This window comes from Elgaria multicarinata, chromosome 11 (assembly GCF_023053635.1).
Source record: "Elgaria multicarinata webbii isolate HBS135686 ecotype San Diego chromosome 11, rElgMul1.1.pri, whole genome shotgun sequence".
Taxonomy (NCBI): domain Eukaryota; kingdom Metazoa; phylum Chordata; class Lepidosauria; order Squamata; family Anguidae; genus Elgaria; species Elgaria multicarinata.
In genome coordinates, this window is record NC_086181.1 from 29,743,691 (window position 1) to 29,767,242 (window position 23,552).

The 23,552-nt window shown below is 45.9% G+C and overlaps 1 protein-coding gene across 1 annotated transcript; it reads right to left on the reverse strand.

The window, feature by feature from the left end:
* On the reverse strand, positions 1-23,552 carry SYT5 (synaptotagmin 5; the record flags this gene model as incomplete). The annotated part of the gene is made up of 9 exons (XM_063137286.1): positions 1-309; positions 2,371-2,504; positions 3,832-3,949; positions 5,127-5,294; positions 7,099-7,266; positions 8,549-8,668; positions 15,312-15,493; positions 21,790-21,948; positions 23,528-23,552. Coding segments are annotated over 9 exons (1,284 nt in total), but the record flags the coding sequence as incomplete, so codon positions are not given.

The window sequence follows — 23,552 nt, forward strand, 5'->3', positions numbered from 1 at the left end:
ACACACGCATTTTCAGGGGCGCCTCACCCACACACTCCCACTCGCTCCAGACGGGAGGTGAAACTGCTGCCGGGTAATTCGGCCAACAGGAAAAGGCCATCAAGAGGTCTTTATGCCGACAGCTGCGTCCACCTCTTCTTCGGGTTGCAGGGTGTGCCACTGAGCAATTGGTCTCCGGGGATTGGCCAGCATGTCGGACCAATGGCGGAGCTCCGCGCCCGTGGCATTGCAGCCCACAAAGATCTTCCCGATGGCTTCGTTTTTGCCCAGTTTGTCATAATCCAGGACCGTCAGGACAACCTGGACTTTCTGATAAGGGAAAAGAGGCGTGATCACCGTCAGCAGAATAGCAATAGCTGGGTATGGACTTAACCCGTCTCCCACCCGCCATTTCCCAAATACAGTCTCTCCCTTTCCCTTTCTTTCTCTTTCCAGCTGGGGTTCCAAATGCATCACTGGAGGCCACCAGTGAGGGAGGAAGCAGCAGCCAGGCACCTCTCCACCGTGCCTGGGTCCAGCTCCAGCTGAGAGCCCCCTCCCTCCTGCTACCAACTGTCTCTGCAGAGGCCACCAGTGAGGGAGGAAGCAGCAGCCAGGCACCTCTCCACCGTGCCTGGGTCCAGCTCCAGCTGAGAGCCCCCTCCCTCCTGCTACCAACTGTAACTGCAGAGGCCACCAGTGAGGGAGGAAACAGCAGCCAGGCACCTCTCCATCGTGCCTAGGTCCAGCTCCAGCTGAGAGCCCCCTCCCTCCTGCTACCAACTGTAACTGCAGAGGCCACCAGTGAGGGAGGAAGCAGCAGCCAGGCACCTCTCCATCGTGCCTAGGTCCAGCTCCAGCTGAGAGCCCCCTCCCTCCTGCTACCAACTGTAACTGCAGAGGCCACCAGTGAGGGAGGAAGCAGCAGCCAGGCACCTCTCCATCGTGCCTAGGTCCAGCTCCAGCTGAGAGCCCCCTCCCTCCTGCTACCAACTGTAACTGCAGAGGCCACCAGTGAGGGAGGAAGCAGCAGCCAGGCACCTCTCCATCGTGCCTAGGTCCAGCTGTAGCTGAGAGCCCCCTCCCTCCTGCTACCAACTGTAACTGCAGAGGCCACCAGAGAGGGAGGAAGCAGCAGCCAGGCACCTCTCCACCGTGCCTGGATCCAGCTCCAGCTGAGAGCCCCCTCCCTCCTGCTGTCACCTGTAACTGCTGAACTTTCCAACTAAGATTGTAGTGACTGAGTTTGCTTTCCTTTCCCCCCTCCTCCTCCTCCCTCCCAATCCCTTCCTTTTGTGTCATGTCTTTTAGATTGTAAGCCTGAGGGCAGGGACTGTCAAGAAATACTTTTGTAAGCCGCCATGAGAGCCTTTTTTGGCTGAATGGCGGCATAAAAATCTTTAAATAAATAAATCAAGGCGGCATTACAATTTTTTTAAAAAAAACCTTTAAAACTTATAAACAGAAATATACAAAGTTTATATATATATATATATATATATATATATATATATATATATTAAATATATTCCAATATTAAAACATTTAAACATTTAAAATGACAGTTTTAAAAGCCCTTGGCACAGACAGAAGTCCTGATTATTCGCCAAAGGCCTGCGGGAACAATAAAGTCTTTGCGTGCCTTCTGAAGCACATCAAGGAGGAAGCCGGTCTAGCTTCCCTGGGAAGAGAGTTCCACTTTGCTGGGGAAAAGTACATTCAGGGAGCAGGTTGCAGGGGAACAGGGGCAGATGGGGAGAGGATGAAACACATGTTTCCTGCCCATCACTTCTCCACCGACATCCTCACTCTCTCCCTGCAATGACTGGTGTTCCCAGGTCCAAGCCTGCCACCAAAGAATTTGGTGTTTATTATCAGATGGAAGCTAAGCAAGGTTGAAGAAATGATGACCTTTGGGGGCAAATGGGACGCACCTGGCATTCATGAAGCTCTGTATTCCCAGTCCTTCAAAGCCTGGAGCTTTTCAAAGGGTTGCAACTAAAGGGGATCTTGATCCTCTAGGAAAGTCTAGCCCACAATCCAGAACTAGCACACCGTATGGGGAGGTGAAAGGATGAGCAAAGCTTACTCCTCTGCCGCTTGCAGAACCAACCAGAATTCTAAAGGAGCTATCCAAGGCGCTGAACCCCAAACCCCAAATAGGTTCAGCACCTTGGATAGCTCCTTTGGAGTTCTGGCTGGTTCTGACTAAAACCCAGAATGGATTCATAGCCCCACCAAAAACAGAGCCGCCATCCTCCACTGGTTCTGAGTGTGCAATGCCACCTTTGGGCGGAAGGAAAATATTTGTGGAAATAATGGGGGCGGTGAATCTCACACCTCTGGCTCAGAATTGGCTACTTTGAGAAGTGGGAGGGTGGATCAGCTTACCTGGATTTGTTCAAAAGGCACCTCAAAACTGAAGGACTCGTTGTAATAGGGATTTAGTGTATTTTTCTTGATAGTCGTTTTCTTCTTCTTGATACGTTTCCCGCCTTGCATGAGATGGATTTTAACATATGGATCTGAAATGGGAGGAGAGAGAGAGAGAGAGAGAGAAATTAGAATCATGGGGGTTACATTATATTAGAGAATACATTATTCTTACTCCCCCCACTAATGAACTATACTTTTAAAGGCATTTTAAATGAGAAAATAGATGTGAATGTGTTTCCTCTGCCAACCAAGGCATGTGCTCATGGCCTACTTCAGCTTTTAAGCCTTTCTTAAACCGCTGGCCTGAGAAAGAATTCTGTGTAACCAGAATTTTTTGTGGGTGGTTCATTTGTCCGGCGAGGTGATGTTTGCCCTGTCCTGGACGGGGTTGCACTCTCCCTAAAAGATCGGGTCCATAGTTTGGGGTTGCTCTTGGATCCAGAACTGTCACTTGAGGCACAGGTGAACTCAGTGGCAAAGAGCACCTTTTATCAGCTTAGGCTGATATACCAACTACGCCCTTATCTGGACAGTGATAGCCTAGCTACAGTTATCCATGCTCTGATAACCTCTCGTTTGGATTACTGCAATGCGTTATACGTGGGTCTGCCTTTGAAAATGGTCCGGAAGCTTCAGCTGGTACAAAACAGGGCAGCCCGTTTACTAACAGGGACTGGCTGGCGAGATCACATTACGCCAGTCCTTTTACAACTTCATTGGCTGCCAGTCCAGGTCCGGACCCAATTCAAAGTGCTGGTATTGACATTTAAAGCCCTAAACGGTTTGGGGCCAGGTTATTTGAAGGAACGCCTCCTCCCATATGTACCTACCCGGACTTTAAGATCATCTACAGGGGCCCTTCTCCGTGAGCCCCTGCCAAAGGAAGTGAGGCAGGTGGCTACTAGGAGATGGGCTTTCTCCGCTGTGGCACCCCGGTTGTGGAATGAACTCCCCAGAGAGGTCCGCCTGGCGCCTACACTGTACTCCTTTCATCGCCAGCTGAAGACCTTTTTATTCACTCAGTATTTTAACACTTAATTTTAACTTAAATTTAAATTACACTGTTTTAACTCTGTATTTTAACCTTATATCAATTTTGCTGCGTGGTTTTATCCTGGTTGTGCTTTTTATATTGTATTTTGTATTTGTGTTTTTAACTTGTTGGTTGTTTTATGATGGTTTTAATTTTTGTGAACAGCCCAGAGAGCTTCGGCTATTGGGCGGTATAAAAATGTAATAAATAAATAAATAAATAAATAAACAAACAAACTTCAATCCTGCATTTTGCAAACCAAACCCGCATCAGGCCCGCGTGCTTACTTGAGAGTAAAAAAATCAATAGAAAGTCAGTTGAACATTACATATTTAACATATCAAGTAGCTTGACACCGTGATGCCGTGATGGCAAGTTCTTACCTGAAAGGCCCCCCACATCCATCTTTTTCAGGTTTTTGGCTTCTAGCACGATAACCGTCAGCTTCCCAGCTGTAGGGACATACCGGAGCGAAAAGCAAACGTCTCCCAGCTTCTCATGCTGCAGGAAGAAAAGCAGGGCTCATTCAGAGCTGGGATGGAAGCTTCTAGAACCGATCCCCATTTTCAGAAAAAAAGAAAGAGTATGAGGTAGAGAAGGGGTGCAGAACTTCAGGGTCCAATCTGGACCACTGGGGTTCCCTGCAAGGCTATGCTCCCTTCTGCTGGTCCTGCTCCCTTTCCTCTAGGGTGACCCTATGGAAAGGAGGACAGGGCCCCTGTATCTTTAACCGTTGCATAGAAAGGGGAATTTCAGCAGGTGCCCTTTGTATGCATGCAGCACCGGGTGAAATCCCCTCTTCACTGACACAGTTAAAGGTGCAGGAGCCCTGCCTAGCATGACCAGATACAAAATTTATTTATTTATTTATTTATTTATTTATTTATTGCACTTATATGCCGCTCCCATAGCCAGGGCTCTCTGGGTGGTTTACAGAAATTCTAAAATTAAGATAAAAACGAGTATACAAAATTTAAAATTCTAAAATACAGAATATACACACATAAAGCATTAAAAACCGTTAAAAAAACTAAACATGTGGGTGATTAAGATGTGCCGCCATATGCCTGGGCAAAGAGGGCAGAGCTCCTGCAGCTTTAACTGTTGTGATGAAGAGGGGATTTCAGCAGGTGTGCATATGAATGACACCTGCTGATATTCCCTTTTCTATACACATGTTAAAGATACAGGAGCCCTGTTCTCCTTTCCATATGGTCACCCCACTTGCCCGATTACCCATTCTGTGGTGGCTTCTGTTCAGTTTTCTCCCCATTCTAAAAGGCTGAACTGCCTCTCCCAAGACTTAGCTAAAATGTACTAGTAGTTTTTGGGCCCGCCTCTTTGGTCCCGCCCACCACTGAGATGCGGCCCCCGAGAATGGAATTCGGACCTCCAGATGGAACAGGTTCAACACTCCTGTGGTAGATTCCTCTTTTGCCAAGAGTTCATATATAATTAGCACCCTTTACCCCCATGGGATGCAGTTTCTGTGGTCAGGACCCCACATGAAGGTCTCCCGCTCTTGCGGTTGGACCATTCAGATGTGGCCCTGGCCATGTGGCAGCTCCTCATGGAAAATCGGCTCCTCCACATCGCTGCGGTCATATTTCGAGGTCCCCAGCATGGCGTTCAACCCGGGTTTCCATTAGATGCCGTGGCCTTGAAATATGGTCCCTACCTCTTCCTTCTCGGCCGACTGCAGGTCCCGCCACTCCTCGATCACGTGCGCCAGATCCACCGTGTTCATGGGGATACGGATCTCACCAATGGCGTCGTGCTTGGAAAAGCGGTCAAAGTCATAGACGGCCATGACGAGGGTCTTGCCCCCCAGTTCCGAGTAGGGAATCTAAGTGTCAAACACAACGGTGATGGATGAAACTCTGGACACGATGGATAAGAAGGGACTAGGGACATCGGAAACTGAGTCAGACCATCTAGCTCAGCCTTCCTCAACCTGGGGTGCTCCAGATGTGTTGGACTACAACTCCCAGAATGCCCTAGCCAGCTGGGAGATGCAGTCCAACACATCTGGAACGCCCCAGGTTGAGGAAGGCTGATAGCTTAGTATTGTCGAAAGTGACTGGATGTGGCTTTGCAGGGTTTCAGGTAGGAATTTTTCCATCCCTATCTGGAGATGACGAGGATCAAACCTAGGACCTTCTACATGCTTTGCAGAGGACTTATGTCACGACACAAGCCTCACACATCAGGCCTTGCTGCACACAAATCCTCCTCAAGCCAAGCACCGCCACTGGAACAACCTGAGGGTAGGGTAAAACGCAACCTTTCCCTCATATGAGAGGGTAAAGGCTAGAATCTGAAAAGGTTTTACTGTGTATGTAATAAGCTGAAGGTTACATGTAAGGTGTTTACGACAGTAACTGTAGAGCAGGTGATAAAGCCAAGCAGACATGTGGTTTGAAGTAACAAAACAAAATAAAATGTTCATTTTTGTTTAACAGATCTTAGTTACTTCAAATTCAAGGTAACCTGCTTAATCTACTAGTTTTTATAATGACAGTAATCTTAAGTCTCTTAAAATCTTATCTAGGGTGACCATATGAAAAGGAGGACAGGGCTCCTGTATCTTTAACAGTTGTATTGAAAAGGGAATTTCAGCAGGTGTCTTTTGTATATATGGAGAACCTGGTGAAATTTCCTCTTTATCACCACAGTTAAAGCTGCAGGTGCCCTGCCCTCTTTTAAATCTGGTCACAGTATAGCTCCTGCAGCTTTAACTGTTGTGATGAAGAGGAAATTTCACCAGGTGTGACGTGCATACAAATGACCCCTGCTGAAATTCCCTTTTCTATGCAACTGTTAAAGATACAGGAGCCCTGTCCTCCTTTCCATATGGTCACCCTATCTTATCTCCTTTCACTCTCCACACCGCTGACAATCCTAACTGACACTCCCAACTCCCAACCAACTAACTCCCCCCATTTATACTCCTCCCTCCTTTCACAGCATCATCAGCCACACCCACTCAATCCAACATTCTGCACTCAGTAGACATACAAAGACAGACATACCTAAGGGCAGAACTGTGGGGTAATGCCACAACTTGCTTTGCTAGAGGTGTGAAACTGAGGGAAGCAGATCCATAAAAGTATGGAGAGAAAGCAGAGCTAAACAGGAAGGTGGTTCTATTATTATCATCATCATCATCATCATCATCATCATCATCATCATCATCTATATACTGCTCCATAGCCAAAGCTCTATGTAATATGGTGGATGGGGAAGAAATGCAAGGTCAGGGCTGCAGCCCAAGACATTTTGCTGCCTGAGGCAAAGTAGATGGTGCCCTCCCCCTTAACTCTGCATACAGAAGCAAACTGGACTGGGAGTTTTATTTTTACTTCAGCACAGGTGATGGGATAGTATCCCACACTGCACCAGAGGGCAGCAGGTTAGTTTAGGAGGTGCAAGACAACCCATGTGGGACACTCAGCTCTGTCCTGCCACTAAGGGTAATGGCCTGGGAGGGACGCTCAGCAGAAATAGCCAGGAGACTGCCACTGCTGCCCCCCATCTTCTGCCACCTGAGGCAGTTGCCTCACTCTGCCTTATGACAGGGCTGGCCCTGTGCATGGTGCATTGCTGGACCTTTCACTAAAATGAAAGAGGGGGACGGACAGGTAACTTACCTTAAAGGTGAATGACTCATTGAAGGTGGGGTTGAGGGTTTTGCGATGGACTTTGGTCTCATATTTCTTCTTCTTCTCTGGGAGGAGGAAGACTTTGACATAAGGGTCAGAGGTGCCCCCGATGTCCAATGCTGGGAGGTCAGCGGCTTGTATAATGCCCACCACCAGCTGGGGAAAAGGGTTTAAAATGAAAACACGTGGAATACAGGAGTCTGCCTTCCACAGAGTCAGACCCTTGGCCCTGCCAGCCAGGTAAGTATTATTTTCTCTGCATCAGATTGACAGCAGTCTCCCCAGGGGTGCTTTCAGAGGAGGATTTAATGCTGCAATCACCCTACCTCATTCAAGGGGGTGGGGGAAAGCAGCAAGTCACTACCGTCTTCCACTTGTTAGCCTCCTATATTTTCCCACTGTTTCCCCATCTTGTTTGTTTGTTTTTACCACAGGAAATCTATCAGGGAGGAAAAGGTGGAACAAACCCTTTTGGCTGGTCATGCTAGGAGCCCTCCGTCTGAAAGCCCCAGTGGTTTCAGGCTAAGTTACCCAGGATCCTTTGCGCTGGAGATGGAATCCAGGACCTTTCATAGCCAAAGCATGCGCTCTACTGCTACTGAGCTATGGCTCCTCCCCTCTGCACACCCACAGAATTATTTTCAACCCCCACCACCTGTGGAGAGAGCGCAGAATGGGAGGACTCTTAACTTCTCCAGGACAGGAGCACAGGGTAATGGAGGTTGGGTGGCCGTATGTCCTATGCTATAGAGGACAGACCTCTATTTGAAGGGCCACTTAGCACCTGGACAACAGACTGAACAGGCACATAGGTCACCTGGTCACAGTCTTCTCAATTATGTTGAGATGGATTGTAATTCTATTTAAAATAGAGTAATGGTTCCTATATTTGCATCTCTACATATCAATGAAAAAATGCACATTTTATGTAAATCAGCATCTTTTTCTTTTCTTTTTTTCTTTTTTGTGTGTTTTGTTTTGTTGTTTTCTTTTGGAGGATGCATTTCTGATATTTTGCCAAGACATGAGCTAAATTAGGATCCTAAATTAGGGTTACCATATGGAAAGGAGGACAGGGCTGCTGTATCTTTAACAGTCGTGTAGAAAAGGGAATTTCAGCAGGTGTCATTTGTATGCATGCAGCACCTGGTGAAATTCCTTTTTCATCACAACAGTTAGAGCTGCAGGAGCCCTGCCCCCTTTTGTATCTGGTGAAGAGGACAGGGCTCCTGCATCTTTAACTGTTGTGATGAAGAGGGAATTTCACCAGGTGCTGCATGCACAAAATAACACCTGTTGAAATTCCCTTTTCTACACAATTGTTAAAGATGCAGGAGTCCTGTCTGCCTTTCCACATGGTCACCCTGTCCCAAATGGATAAGAGCAGGGAGGCCAGGCTGCCGCAGGGTGAGATAGGGCAAGCATTCACCAAGCCCACCTGCATGCTCTGGAAGTCGTAGTCAAGTGAGTACTGGAGTTTCCCCAACTTCTCTTGAGGCTTCTCCTCTTTGGGCTCTTGTAGCAGCGATGGGTCCAAATCTTCTACCTCAGGCTGAACCTGGAAGGAAGGAAAGAAGAAAAGGCCATAAACCCAATGAGGATGCCATTAGGATCAAGGGCAGAAAAGTAATATATTCAACACAACATAATCTGCTCCTGGTTTCTCATTCTTGTGTAAAGGTTGATCAGGTTTTTAACATACAGGTTGACGCAGGCAGCAACGCCACTCTAGTTCCCTACTCCAGGAACTCCCAAATGGAAAGCTCCTTGCCCTCTGCTCATGAGCTGGCTGCATCAAAGCCTAATGAAAGAGATGCTTAGCATAACAGAATACCCAAGATGCTGAAAACTCTAGCTCTTGTAGGCAGCCAGTGAAAGAGCTCTCCCAGGTGGCTCCCCTGAGGAACCTCCCCCTCTCCTGTCTCCTCTAAGATCCTCCCCATCCTGTACCCAAGCTCAGCATCTCAAGGTCACCGGCCGGCTGCCTCAGGAGTGAAGGGAGATTAGACACTTAGCTGCTTCAGCTAAGCGCAGCTCAAGACAGCTCATCCCATCCAGCCCCGTAAGTTAGAGCTACCCAATATGCTAGAGCAGCCTTCCTCAACCTGGGGCGCTCCAGATGTGTTGGACTACAACTCCCAGAATGCCCCTGCCTGGGGCATTCTGGGAGATGCAGTCCAACACATCTGGAGCGCCCCAGGTTGAGGAAGGCTGTGCTAGAGCAATACAGCGGTGGCACCGTGGTCCATTTTCAAGTGCAGGCGCTCATCACAGGAGAGTCCCAAAATACAGGAAGCTGTGTTGATCGATTTCAAACAAACAGGTTCTAGCAGTTTTCATCTCCATGAGGAGCAGGCCCTTTTGTAAAGCTCATGGGCCTTCATGGCCCGTTCAAGACCAAGCTATCCCCAGTACTTGGCGTTACAACAGGGGACAATGCGGTGTAGCGGTTAGTGTGTTGGACTGGAAGTCGGGAGATCTGGGTTCTAGTCCCCACTCGGCCATGGAAGCTCAGTAGGTGACTATGGGCCCGTCACAGACACTCAGCCCAACCTACCTCGTAGGGTTGTGGTTGTGAGGATAAAAATGCAGAGGAGGGGGATTATGTACACCACCTTCAGTTCCTTGGAGGAAAAAAGGTGGGATATAAATGCAATAAATAAATAAATGTGTTATTGCTGAGGAAATTCATCTTTCTGCAGCAATCAAAAAGTGCTGGCCAGCACTGCGTCCCTGAAAACCTTAGCTCCACTACACAGGTGGAGAAGTGTCAGAATTATAGTATCATCCTAGAAACTCTTAGACATTCTGTTCTTCACTGTGACTTGGTCTTCCACAGGTCATGGCCAGTGGCCCAAGGAGCCAAAAACACAGATCCTTTGATCCTTTGCTTTGCTGGGTCAATACCGATCTGTGATATGAGGCAAAAGCTATCAATGACTATGAGCCAGGATGGCTAGATATGAACTCTAGTATCAAAGGCAGCGTACCTCCGCATGCCAGTTGCTAGGAAACCTGAGCAGGAGGGTGCTGTTGCACTCACGTCCTTCTCGTGGTCTTCCCAGAGGTAGCTGGTTGGCCAATCTGAAAATCAGACTGCTGGATGAGATAGGCTTTGGGTCTGATCCAGCTGGGTTCTTGTATTGTTGGGATCTCGTGATTTCCCCACCCACCCCTTTAAAGTAGCTGCAGAGAAGTTCTCTGATTTTGATAGGAGAACCAGCATCCAGAGAAGAGAAGATTGACCTTTTATCCTTGCTATTTCTTGTTGTAATTCACACACCCAAATGGTTGTAAGCCCTGCTTTGGAGATGGGGGGTGGGGAGGTAACCAGAGTCCCTGGAAATGTTTTTGAGGTGGGGGTGGTGGGGACTCAAGGCTGTCCAATATTAAATTTAAAAAGCCTCCCAACTGAAAAAGATGGTTCATGAAGATTGCAGAAGGGTAGAAGAACCAAGAGCTCACTGTCCAGGGCTCGGCCTCTACAGCAGAGCCAGGCCAAGACACTTTGCTGCCTGAGGCAAAAACAAGATGGCACCTCCTCCCATTCTAGGTCCAAAAACTGACCGGACTGAGAGATGAATCTTCCTTCAACACTGAGAATGGGAGAGCATCCGCCACACACCAGAAGGCAGCAAACGAGCTGAGAGGAGACAGCACAGAATGCACGGTCCACAACTCTGTCACCTCCAAGCTCCAACACTTTAATGCCGCCTCCCATTATCTGCCGCCTGAGGTGACTGCTTCACTCTGCCTAATAGGAGGGCTGGCCCTACTTTTCAATCTCTCTCTCTCTCTCTCTGCCCACACATTATCGCTCAGCTCCTCTCTCCACAGCAAAGCTCTGCTTCCAAGGGAAACAAGCGAGGCAGTGCAGTCGGTTGCTGCACCCGAGAAGACGTGCTGCAGTTCTTCCTCAGCTTGATTATTACAACAATAGTCTCCCCCGCCACCAACCCACCTTCTTTTGCCTTTTTATCCAAGGATGAGTCTCACTCATTTCCATCAGGTCCCTAGCCCTCTCTGCCTCCCTCTTTGGGGATTCCTGGAGATATCCCTGCTGTAGTTTTTCTGCATCATAGATAATCACACTTCAGCGATGGAGAGGGTGGGTTTAAGAAAGGGAAAGCAGCGCGGGATAAACATCTCCAAAGCACCAGTGCTTTTTGATCACAGCTTTGGCAGGGGGTGGGGCAAATATGTCCGGAAATCTGATTATGGAGCTCCATGTCTGTTTTGGGCCTTCTGGTTTCTTTTGCCAGGAGCCAAAGCTGGTTCCTTCACAATTCCCACCTGGTTCATCTCAAGGCCTCCAATCTGGGGTATATCCTTTCTTAAATATAGGACATTTATAATATTGCATCTATGAAGCTGCTTAGGGTGACCATATTTTGGAAACCAAAAAGAAGGACAACATGGTCGCCCCCAAGGGGGCGTGTCCAGCACCAAGGGGGCGTGCCCACCCGAACATAGCCTTGGTCACATGTCTGATTTTACAACACACATTGAAGACAAATCTGTTCTACATAACATCTTAATGTTAAAATCACTGAAAGAACAAGTGAGAGATTCAATGCATCTGAAATTAACTTCACTCACTCCTACTTTTGTAGGTTTTGCTGTACTTTGAAGCTTTTGCTATACTCTCTGTGTTACATTCTCTCCTTCCCTCAAATATCTTTTCTGACTGTATCTTCACTCATTGCAAGCTGCTGTTGTTGTTAACAGGGTTTGCTACTGGCCCCAGATCTGTTTCAGATTTGGTACGGCTAAAGCTCTACCTAAAAGCTATCATGGTGCCAACTTTCAGCTTTTTATCTTTAAAAATGACAGTTTAAAAAATAATAATGTTAAAACCTCATTTTTTAAAAAATTCCTAAAAAATCAATGGATGAACGGATATGTTTCAAATTTGGTGTGGCTAAAGCTCTACCTAAATCCTATCATGGTACAAAGTTTCATCTCTTTATCTTTAAAAATGACGATTTTAAAAATAATATTTTTAAAACCTCAATTTTAAAAAAATTCCTAAAAAATCAATGAATGAACGGATCTGTTTCAAATTTGGTGTAGCTAAAGTTCTACCTAAATCCTATCATGGTACAAAGTTTCATCTCTTTATCTTTAAAAATGATGATTTAAAAAATAATAATTTTAAAACCTTAATTTTTTAAAAAAATCCTAAAAAATCAATGGATGAACGGATCTGTTTCAAATTTGGTATGACTAAAGCCCTTCCTAATAGCTACCATTGTGCCAAGTTTCATGTCTTTATCTTAAAAAATGACAGAGTAATAAGCACTTTTGTTAATTCCCATTAGAGCTGCTCTTTGGGGGGGGGGAATCCGGATTTCCCCTCCCCCTCCCGGATTTGCCATCAAAAACCTGGACAAATCCAGGCAAATCTGGTCATATGGTCACCCTAAAGCTGCTTTATGCCGACCAATGACGGTTCCAGGTTTTAGGCTTGGGCAAGAGGACTTCAGCGGACCCCTCTCCTCCACCTTGCGATGGCCCAGTTTCTCTCCCTCTGCTTCCGGTCCCGATCCCCACTGATGCAATAGAAAGAAAGGGCAGCTGAGTGAGATGGCAATGTTAGCTGCTCCTCCTTCTGCCCAGGACCATGGCGTGTCATCTGGGCCAAAGGGACAGGATGGGAGAGCAGGTGGCAGTAGCAGGAAGAGCAGCAACAGGACCAGGGGGCTCTGGCAGTCAACAACAGTGCCCTTGTTGAAGCCTTGGCAGGTGCCCCGTGACGCCAACCTCTGACACCAGCCTTCAGTCAAACCATTGTTGACCTTCAAAGCTTTTCACGGTCTAGCTCCTTCCTATCTCTCCTCTCTCATCTCACACTATTGCCCCGCTCGTGCTCTTCGCTCCTCTGACGCCATGCTTCTCGCCTGCCCAGCGGTCTCTACTTCCCTTGCTCGACTTCGCCCATTTTCTTCTGCTGTCCCGCAGCTTTTAAAGCTTAGCTAAAAACTTTTCTCTTTCCTAAAGCTTTTAAAACTTGATGCTGTTTGGACTTTATACTGTTATACTGTTAGTTTTACCCTACCCTGCGCCTGTTTACCCTACCCAGTGCCTGTTTGCATTCTCTTCCCCTCCTTATCGCTCTACTATGATTTTAATAGAATGTAAGCCTATGCGGCAGGGTCTTGCTATTTACTGTTTTACGCTGTACAGCACCATGTACATAGATGGTGCTATATAAATAAATAATCATAATAATAATCTAGTCAACTATTGTCCACTCTAACTGGGAGCACTTCTCTGGAGACCTAAACAGAAGTCCTCTTCATAGAATCATAGAATAGTAGAGTTGGAAGGGGCCTATAAGGCCATCGAGTCCAACCCCCTGCTCAATGCAGGAATCCACATTAAACCATCCCTGACAGAGGGCTGTCCAGCTGCCCCTTGAATGCCTATCGTGCGGGAGAGTCCATGACTTCCTTAGGTGATTGGTTTCATTGTCGTACTGCTCTAACAGTCAGGACGTTTTTCTTGATGTCCAGCCGGAATCTGTCTTCCTGTAACTTGAGCCCATTATTCCGTGTCCTGCACTCTGGGAGGATCGAGAAGAGATCCTGGCCCTCCTCTGTGTGGCAACCTGTCAAGTATTTGAAGAGTGCTGTCATGTCTCCCCTCAATCTTCTCTTCTCCAGGCTAAACATGCCCAGTTCTTTCAGTCTCTCCTCATAGGGCTTTGTATCGAGACCCTTGATCATCCTTGTTGCCCTCCTATGAACCGCCTCCAGCTTATCTGCATCCTTCTTGAAGTGTGGTGCCCAGAACTGGATGCAGTACTCAAGATGAGGTCTAACCAGTGCTGAATAGAGGGAAACCCGTGCCTCAAGTGATTTGGAATCTATACTTCTATTAATGCAGCCCAAAATAGCATTTGCGCTTTTTGCAGCCTCATTTAATCTTATTTATTTATTTATTTATTTCATTTTTAGACTGCCCATCAACTGAAGCTCTCTGGGCAGTGCACAATTAAAAAACATAAAATATTACAAATATAGATAAATTGGGAACAATAAAAGTTAAAAAGGCAATATAAAACCAGCTAAGTTAAAATCCAGGGAAAGCCTTGTGAATAGGCATGTTTTCAGGAGGCGTTTGAAAGATGTGGGGGCCACTACGGAGAAGGCCTCACGGAGAAGGCCATGAAGAACCTTCCACCATGAGGTTCTTCATGGTGGCATTCTATTCGTCTTGGAATGGCCAGTAGGGCCTCCACTGAGGATCGTAGTTGTCATCCAGGTGCATATAAGGGAAGGCGATCTGCTATGTATGCTGGTCCCAAGTTGTTTAGGGCTTTCTAGGATAACAGCATAACCTTGTCTGTGGCTCGGTAGCTAACAGGCAGCCAGTGCAGTTCCTTTAACACAGGTTTTATATGAGCAGAGCTAGGTGTCCCTGTGAGCACCTTAACTGCTGTGGTCTGCACTAGCTGCAGCTTCCAAACCACACACATGGGCAGCCCCACATAGAGTGCATTACAGTGGTCTAATCGTGAGGTTACCTGTGCATGAATGACCATGGCTAGATCACCCCTATCCAGGAATTGGTGTAGCAACCGAATACTAAGTAAATATGAGCCAACATCATGCTGTTGGCTCATATTCAGCTTGTGATCTACAGCAATTCCAAGACCTTCCTCACTTATAGTATTGCTGAGCCAAGGATCCCCCATCTTGTAACTACGCATTCGATTTCGTCACTCGCTCGTCAATCCTTCTGACTTGGTCAGAAACTGAACGTGGGCTCTGGGTACACAAAACATGCGCTCTTCCACTCAGCGATGGCCCTTCTCCTTTCCTGTATAATATCAGCCTTCCCCACAGCTGGTCCCCTGCAGATGTGCTGGACTACAATTCCCATCATCAAACAAGGGGAGGTGCGGTCCAACACATCTGGAGGGCACCAGCGTGGGGAAGCCTGTTGTGAATCATATGCGAAGGGTCCACAATTGCCCTCGCCAGATCGCCATTGGCGAGTGCATCCTTTGATCTGGCGAGGGCAGCATCAGGGAGGATTCTCAAGCCTGGAGAAGGACAGAAAACACGTGGACCCCTGATCATAAGCAAACTGATGCATGTACATAGGCTTTTGCTTGTAATCAGGCGATTTAGGGATTCTTTTAGGGAGGAAACCGCCTTGTGCGATGCCGTTCGGGGAAGCTGCCAGCCACTCACCTTATCAATGTAGCTCTTGCCTAGTTCCTTCACCTCCTTCATGTTGATCTGTGCCTTCACCTTGTCTTTGCCTTTCTTCCCTTTCTTCTTCCTGCCACAGCATTTTTTACAGGCACAGAAGCAGCAGCAGAGAAGCAGGAGGCCAGCGACAATGAGGATGGTGGCCAAAGCCCAGGGCGGTACTGGAGTGGAGCAGAATAGAGAGCAGCGGCTGATTCTGGGGCAGAGCAACGGTCTATGGTCTCAAGATTTAGTATTTATGCAATGATTCCCCCCTCCCCAACCTCTTCAAATCACATTGGCTCAGGAATCTCAACAACAGCCCTGTAAAGTAGACCGGTAGTATTATCATCCTCTTATTGATGAGTGGGAGATGAGGATGAGATAGGAGTTCACCTAAGAGCACCCAGCAAGCTGTTGTCTGAGTGGAGGTTTGAACCAGGAATTGGCAGACACCTCCAGAGCATATGCAGAATTCCTTTCCTTACATTTTAAATGTAGGTATTTGTACAGTTGGGTGGTTATGGTGCAATGCAGATGCTTCAGCTGGAGGGGAGATTTAGGCCTCATCTACACCAAGCAGGATATTGCACTATGAAAGTCGTATATAAAAGGCAGGAGCCACGCTACTGCTTTATAGCGGTATTGAAGTGCACTGACAACTGTTGGGGCCCATTGACACATATCATGTACTGCTTTTATACCGCTATATCCTGCTTGGTGTGGCTCCTGCCTTTTATATACCGCTTTTGTACTGCTTTCATAGTGCAATATCCTGCTTGGTGTAGATGAGGCCTTAGAGATTATTGTAAGGTCTGGGAGATAAAATGTCAATGGGTTCTCCACGTGAACCTTCAGGTAGGTGATGCTTGGCACCGGGAAAAATTGTCTCTGTCACTTTCTGTGATGTTTGTATTTTATCAAGTGCCCAAGTTCATCCCATCCAGGTTCTGCATCAGTTTGCATTTTTTTTAAAAAATTCTATACAAAAAAATGATACACATTTTCACGTGCACAAAAAATTGGCGCTATCCGTCGCTTGGAACTCCACCTTGCTTTTGGCTCAACGGAGTTCTGTGGGCTGCTTGGCTCGGTTTGCATTAGCGGGCCGAGCCATGGTTTCCCCCCCAAACTCTGCTGAGCCGGCTGTAATTTGCAAAACAGACATCTGTGACCTCAATTAGCGCAAATTTGCACAAATTCTGGCTGCAATTTGTGTAATTTGCACACATTATACAAACTAGCACAAACTGTGAGTATATTTTATTAAAGACTGATCTCTTTTGGCAGCCCTATCCAATGGAATTTTAGGATACTTTTAGGAAGTTTTTTAGGATGTTTTAACAATGTATACTATGTTTTTAATCAGTATTTTATGTATTTTATACTTACTGTTGTTCCCCACCTCGATCAAAATGGAGAGGTGGGTAAGAAATATTATTATTATTATTATTATTATTATTATTATTATTATTATTATTATTAAAATTTTAAAAATATAGGAAAAGGTGAACTTTCCCAACTTGCTGCAGAACATGTTGGGCTCCCCCAGATAAAAATGGTCCAAAGCCCAGGGAACCAAATTAATGGAAATTCCTTGAGCTCCACCCACCCACCCCCATCCCCTGGCAGATTTTTCCAACATCCCTAATGAAAATTCGTATGCATATTTTTGTATACAATCTCTCTTAACTAGGGTGACCAAATGAAAAGCTGGACAGGGCTCCTGTATCTTTAACAGTTGTACAGAGAAAGGGATTTTAGCAGCTGTCATTTGTATCATGCATGCAGCACCTGGGAAAATTCCCTCTTCATCACAACAGTTAAAGCTGCAGGAGACCTGCCCTCTTGACCAGGTATAAAACAGTTTTAACTGTTGTGGTGAAGAGGGAATTCCATCAGGTGCTGCATGCATACAAATGACACCTGCTGAAATCCCTAATTCTATGCAACTGTTAAAGATACAGGGGCCCTGTCTTCCTTTCCATATGGTCACCCTAAAGTCTTAACATACCAATGTTTTGCAGGTATTTCCCCCAAATACAGATGTAGAAAACCTCATACCCAGGGGCCAAATCCAGTCCTGCTGGGGTTCCAATTTGGCACTTTTGGGTTCCAAAGATGGCTGTGCCATCTTTGTGATTTCTCAGCTTTTGAAATTTCTTCCCCATTCTAAAAAGGTGAAATGCTGCTCCTCAGCCAGGCAGTGGCTAACAGTAAGAGTTTTAAGCTAAAAATTTCCTTTGATGTTGCAGTTCTGTCCTCCCGTCTGTTCCCTTCGGTCCTGCCCCTTTCATGTTGGTCCCTCCCACCACGGAAATGCACCCCCAAGAGCGTCGCCAAACATAAATCCAGCTCTTGGGCCTAGTTTTATTTATGCCTAGTTGTGTGCTATTTCCCCTAACGCGTGCATTTACGAATGCCTTTTTGCCCAACGGACACATTTAAGAGTCGCGTAAAGTTCGAAGAAATGTGAAAAACGAAAGGTAGTTGTGCTCCTGTTTGTATATTGGCTTGTGAAGTTGAAATTAGGTCGTGTTATATTAGATTGAGAACCAAGTGCATCCTCCGCCCCACATCCCTAGTTTACATGGATCATGACCACATCATCGGCGCTTCCTGTGTGAGCTACAAGGTTCACCAGAGAGGTAACCATGGGGACATGGTACAAAACCACGCTGTTCCTTTAAAAACACGAACTCCCCCTGGGTGATATACATACCTCTGGACTTCTCATCCTGTGATACCATTAGGACTTTACTATGCAGGAGTGGGGTGGAAGTGGCTTCCAGCTACTACGTAACATTAGCAAATTTGGCTTCTGTTGACTCTGCACTTAGTGCACCATCTAAAATTAACCTTCATCTTTGCCAGCTTAAAACTCCCATGTTTTTCTTTACTCCTGTTCTCTCCCTTACGAGGGAACCATGTGTGCTTGAGACAGATCCAAATAATTGCTGGCTTTTAGCTTTTCACAGGAGGTGGGGGAATTCGCCGTTGTTTTTTGTCCCAACGTTTATTTTTATTTGTTTTTGCATTAGGCTCTGCCTTACTTAAACCCCGGTCTTTAAGCAGTCCATTCCATCTTAAAAGTGTTGAAATTTCTAGGCTTGGCTTCTTTAGAAAGGATAGTAACATCCTTTCTATCCCCCACGCCCTGTTTTTCGTTTTTATATTTTCGTTTAACATCCAGCCGTAAGAAGAGTTTTGGTGAACTTGGAAGCTTGCTCACTACTTTGTGATATTTTAGTTGGTCCTAATTGTGCTACTGATCCTTTTGCTCTTCTAATTGCACTGTCGGACTGCACAGTTCTAAATTCAAGGCGAGTTCAAGGGGACGCAGCCACTACTAAGAGTGACTGAGAGTGAAGTGTAAGCTCAGCAGTGAAGATGGGTGAAATGCTTTGCTAAGACTCCATCACTGTACTTCCGTGCCTGTTTCACACTTTCCCCTAAGTCCATCTAAGAGCTCCTCATCCATATGATGTGATTCTTACAAGCCTTTGCAATCCTTCCCACTTTTGTGTCACTGACACACACGGGGGTGAAAATCCACTCCATTTCCAATTTCCTCCTTCATGCCTAAACTCCAGCTTCTTTCACCAGAGCCACCTAATCCCATCGAAGTCTGCCTGAAAAATCTCTCTGTGGATTACACATTTTAACACTCCATTGATTAGTCTAAAGAAGGAAAACAGTTATCTGGCCTGTTACTCAGGCAGGGCCAGGAAGAAGAGGCGAGGCTCTGGTGTCAACAGTAAAACTGGCTTTAATGTAGTTTAAAAAACAATATCTCAGATATCTCAGCCTGGCTGCTTCATCGTCGTTTGAAACTTAATATGGCAAAAACTGAACTGCTTGTTTTTCCTCCTAAACCTTCTCCTCACCTCTCATTCTCTCTTACTGTCAACGATGTCACGCTTACTCCAGTCAAGGAAGCTCGTAGTCTTGGCTTTATATTTGATTCCTCGCTCTCCTTTATTCCTCATATTGAGGCAGTAGCTAAATCCTGTCGTTTCTTCCTGTATAATATTGCCAGGATTCGACCATTTTTGTCTGTCTCTTCTGCCAAGACTCTCGTTCACGCACTGGTTATCTCTCGGTTGGACTACTGCAACCTTCTTCTCTCTGGCCTTCCTTCATCTCACACCAGTCCGCTGGTCTCTGTCCACCACTCTGCCGCTAAGATCATCTTCTTGGCCCGCCGCTCTGACCATGTCACTCCACTTCTGAAATCTCTTCATTGGCTTCCAATTCACTCCAGAATCCAATATAAACTTCTCCTGTTGACCTTCAAAGCTTTTCACGGTCTAGCTCCTGCCTATCTCTCCTCTCTCATCTCACACTATTGCCCTGCTCATGCTCTCCGCTCCTCTGATGCCATGCTTCTCGCCTGCCCAAGGGTCTCTACTTCCCTTACTCGGCTTCGTCCTTTTTCTTCTGCTGCCCCTTACGCCTGGAACGCTCTTCCAGAACACTTGAGAACTACAAACTCAATCACAGCTTTTAAAACTCAGCTAAAAACTTTTCTGTTCCCTATAGCTTTTAAATATTGATTTTGTTCTGACTCTATACTGTTTAGCTTCACCCTACCCGGTGCCTGTTTACACTTCCCTGCGCCTGTTTGCATTCTCTTTCCCTCCTTATTGTTTACTACAACTTTATTAGACTGTAAGCCTATGCGGCAGGGTCTCGCTATTTACTGTGTAATCTGTACAGCACCATGTACATTGATGGTGCTATATAAATAAATAATAATAATAATAACACGTTTTTCTTGACAATGTATCATAGATGCACTCAACGTTTCAGATTACTGAGAATCCTTCTTCAGGAGCTAAAATAAATTGAATTAATATACTGTTATTAAAAGTGTACCTTAAATTTTACAACATAGCATATATCAAACGACATGGACATGGACATTTAGAACATCTTGATAGCATTTCTATTGTCTCTTAACACGACCATTGGAACTCTAGTTTTTATAACATAGCTTTTTTTTTTACCTGCATTATGCTCACATCCATACCTGCACATCTTCACGCCGCACATTCACTTTTTAAGAGAAAAAACTCGATGTGAAGTCACTTTTACAATCCAGTCCACTTGAGACCAAATGACATAATCCCAGTTCCAGAGTGAGTCTCAGAATAATCCACTGAAGCAACACTACTCATTTTGTGTTACAGGTTGGTCTTTTCTCTTGCATACTATATAAGATTGATAATGAGTTTAAGGCACACTTTTAATAACAGTATATTAATTTAAGGCGCACTTTTAATAAGTATATTACTTATACTTATTACTTTTAACAGTATATTAATTTAAGGTACTACTTTTAACAGTAGCCTCGTGTGGCGCAGAGTGGTAAGCGGCAGTTACTGCAGCCGAAACTCTCCCCACAACGTGAGTTCGATCCCAGTGGAAGCTGGTTCTCAGGCAGCCGGCTCAGGTCGACTCAGCCTTCCATCCTTCCGAGGTCAGTAAAATGAGTACCCAGCTAGCTGGGGGAAAGGGAACTGCGACTGGGGAAGGCAATGGCGAACCACCCCGCGACAAAGTCTGCCAGGAAAACGTCAGCGAAAGCAGGCGTCCCTCTAGGAGTCAGCAATGACTCAAGTGCTTGCACAAGGGTTCCTTTCCTTTCCCTTTTAATAACAGTATATTAATTCAATTTATTTTAGCTCCTGAAGGATTCTCAGTAATCCGAAACGTTGAGCACATCTATGATACATCGTCAAGAAAAACTTTTTTAAAAACAACAACTACAAAGCCAGTTTTACTGTTGACACTAGCACCAGAGCCTCGCCTCTTCTTCCTCGCCCAGCTTCAGTGGTGCTTCTCCCTTCCGCCTCTCCTTGTTACTAAGGGATCCATAGGCGTAACAAGGAAGGGGACAATGGAGCACATGGGAGATAATTAGGTTTATGTATACTTTACACTAAGCCCCATCCAAGCTGTGTGCCAATAAGTGGAATTCTGTGCCAAAAAAACCCTGAGTTCTGCAGCTTGTATAGACTTTATAATATGAATTTGTATAACTTTGCACAATTTATTCTAGACCTTCTAGTCATGGCTGTCAGGGGCAAAGATCTACACAGCCCTCAAGCCCTCCCCTCTGGAACACTTATTCAGTCTCCACACACACACCCCCATTGGCTTTAGGGATCGGACCAGACCAAGCCCACGTGCTCTTCAAGCAGAGCTTCATGAGAACACGAAACATGCTTCTTCTTTTTCTTTTTAATAAGAAGGAAAGATGGTATTTCAGTAGCTTGCGTAGAACTGCGGAAGTCAGCCCTGTGTATTCGCTGTGCTAAATTTGAAAACGAACCTAATTCAATGCCAATTTGACTCCACAAAATTAGGCATCATTTGGATACCATCTGAGACCCTCTCAACCTGTTTCAATCCGACCCGCACTCCAATCTGAAATCTTGGGATCAGAGGCAGCCAGAAGCTCGGCTTGACTTACTTGGCAGTTTTCCTAGTTTGTTCATGAATTTGTCTTTCATGTCAGAAAAGACGTTCTCCTTGGTGGGCATCTCGGTGGCATTGACGGACGGCTCCATCTGGGACTCCGTCACCTCCGAATCCACCCGGGCTGACCTCCGGGCTGCGTTCATCGTGGAACCTGGAAGTCGAGAGAGAAAGCTTAATTTATGAACTTCTTTTAATGGTTGCCGCAAGCTGAACCCATTTCAGACAACGCATTTATTTATTTATTTATTACATTTATATAGCTGAAGCTCTCTGGGCGGTTTACAAAAGTTAAAAGCAGTAAACATTAAAAACAAATATACAAAATTTAAGACCATCAAAAGCATAAAAACAATATCCTTTTAAAACAACTATTCTGGGGTCAGTTAAAAACAAACTCAGCACATGTTGTTAACTGTCTGGGAGAAGAGAAAAGTCTTAACCTGGCACTGAAAAGATAACAATATTGGTGCCAGGCAAGCCTTGTCGGGAAGATCATTCCATAATTGGGGGAAAGGCCCTCTCCCTTGTTGTGATCCTCCTAGCTTCCTTTGGAGTAGGCACTCAGAGGAGGACCTTAGATGCTGGGCATAGTGTACAGGTGGGTTCATGTTTTAAATGCCAACTCTTTACACAAATCAAACCAACCAAGCATAATCCCTCAAATTTTGATAACCAAGAATGGTAGACTGCAATCACTCCAGAGACAAAGAGACAAACCACAATATTAACTTAAGTTTTGGATTTTCAATAAGTCGCAATATTAACAAATGGGACTATATCAGGGGTGTTAAACCTTTTTCCTACCTGAGGGCTGGATTTCATTTTGGAGAAGCTCTCGGGGGGTCCCCTCGGGGGGACAAAGGGTGGGCGGGGACAAAGGCAAAGGGGCGGGGCCAAAAGTACCAGCACATTTGAGCTGAAACCTCTTACTGCCAGCAACTGAATCTTAGAGGCATTTTAACCTTTTAGAGTGGAGGGAAAAAATTGCAACAAGGCTGGAAATCACTTGATTGGTTGTTGTGGTGAAGGGGGTGGGGCCAGGTAGAAGAGGCTTGGCCACATGGGGAAACCAAGAGGGCCACATTGGGGCACCTATTAAGGGAAATGCTAGCAATCCTAACCCTAAACCACAGTAAATGACAAATATAGTGCTACTGTTGATGGGATAATGGCAGTCGCTTCCACAGTGTCTTGGACTCAGGTTGCTGGCCTCTCCTCCTCCTCACTGGCTCGAAGGATGCAATCCTATGCATGTTTAAGAAAAAAAGTCCTACAACTCCCAGCATTCCTGAGCCAGGAATGCTGGGAGTTGGAGGACTTTTTTTCCTGTCTAAACTTCCACAGGATTGCACCCCAAGTCACTCTGCTACTGCTGTGTTCATAGAATAGTAGAGTTGGAAGGGGCCTAAAAAGCCATCAACCCCCTGCTCAATGTAGGAATCCACCTTAAAGCATCCCTGGCAGATGCCTCTTGAAGGCCTCTAGTGTGGGAGAGACCACAACCTCCCAAGACAATTGGTTCCATTGTCATACTGCTCGAACAGTCAGGAAGTTTTTCCTGATGCCCAGCCGGAATCTGGCTTCCTGTAACTTGAGCCCATTATTCCGTATCTTGCACTCTGGGATGATTGAGAAGAGATCCTCGCCCTCCTCTGTGTGACAACCTTTCAAGTATTTGAAGAGTGCTCTCATGTCTCCCCTCAATCTTCTCTTCTCCAGGCTAAACATGCCCCGTTCTTTCAGTCTCTCCTCATT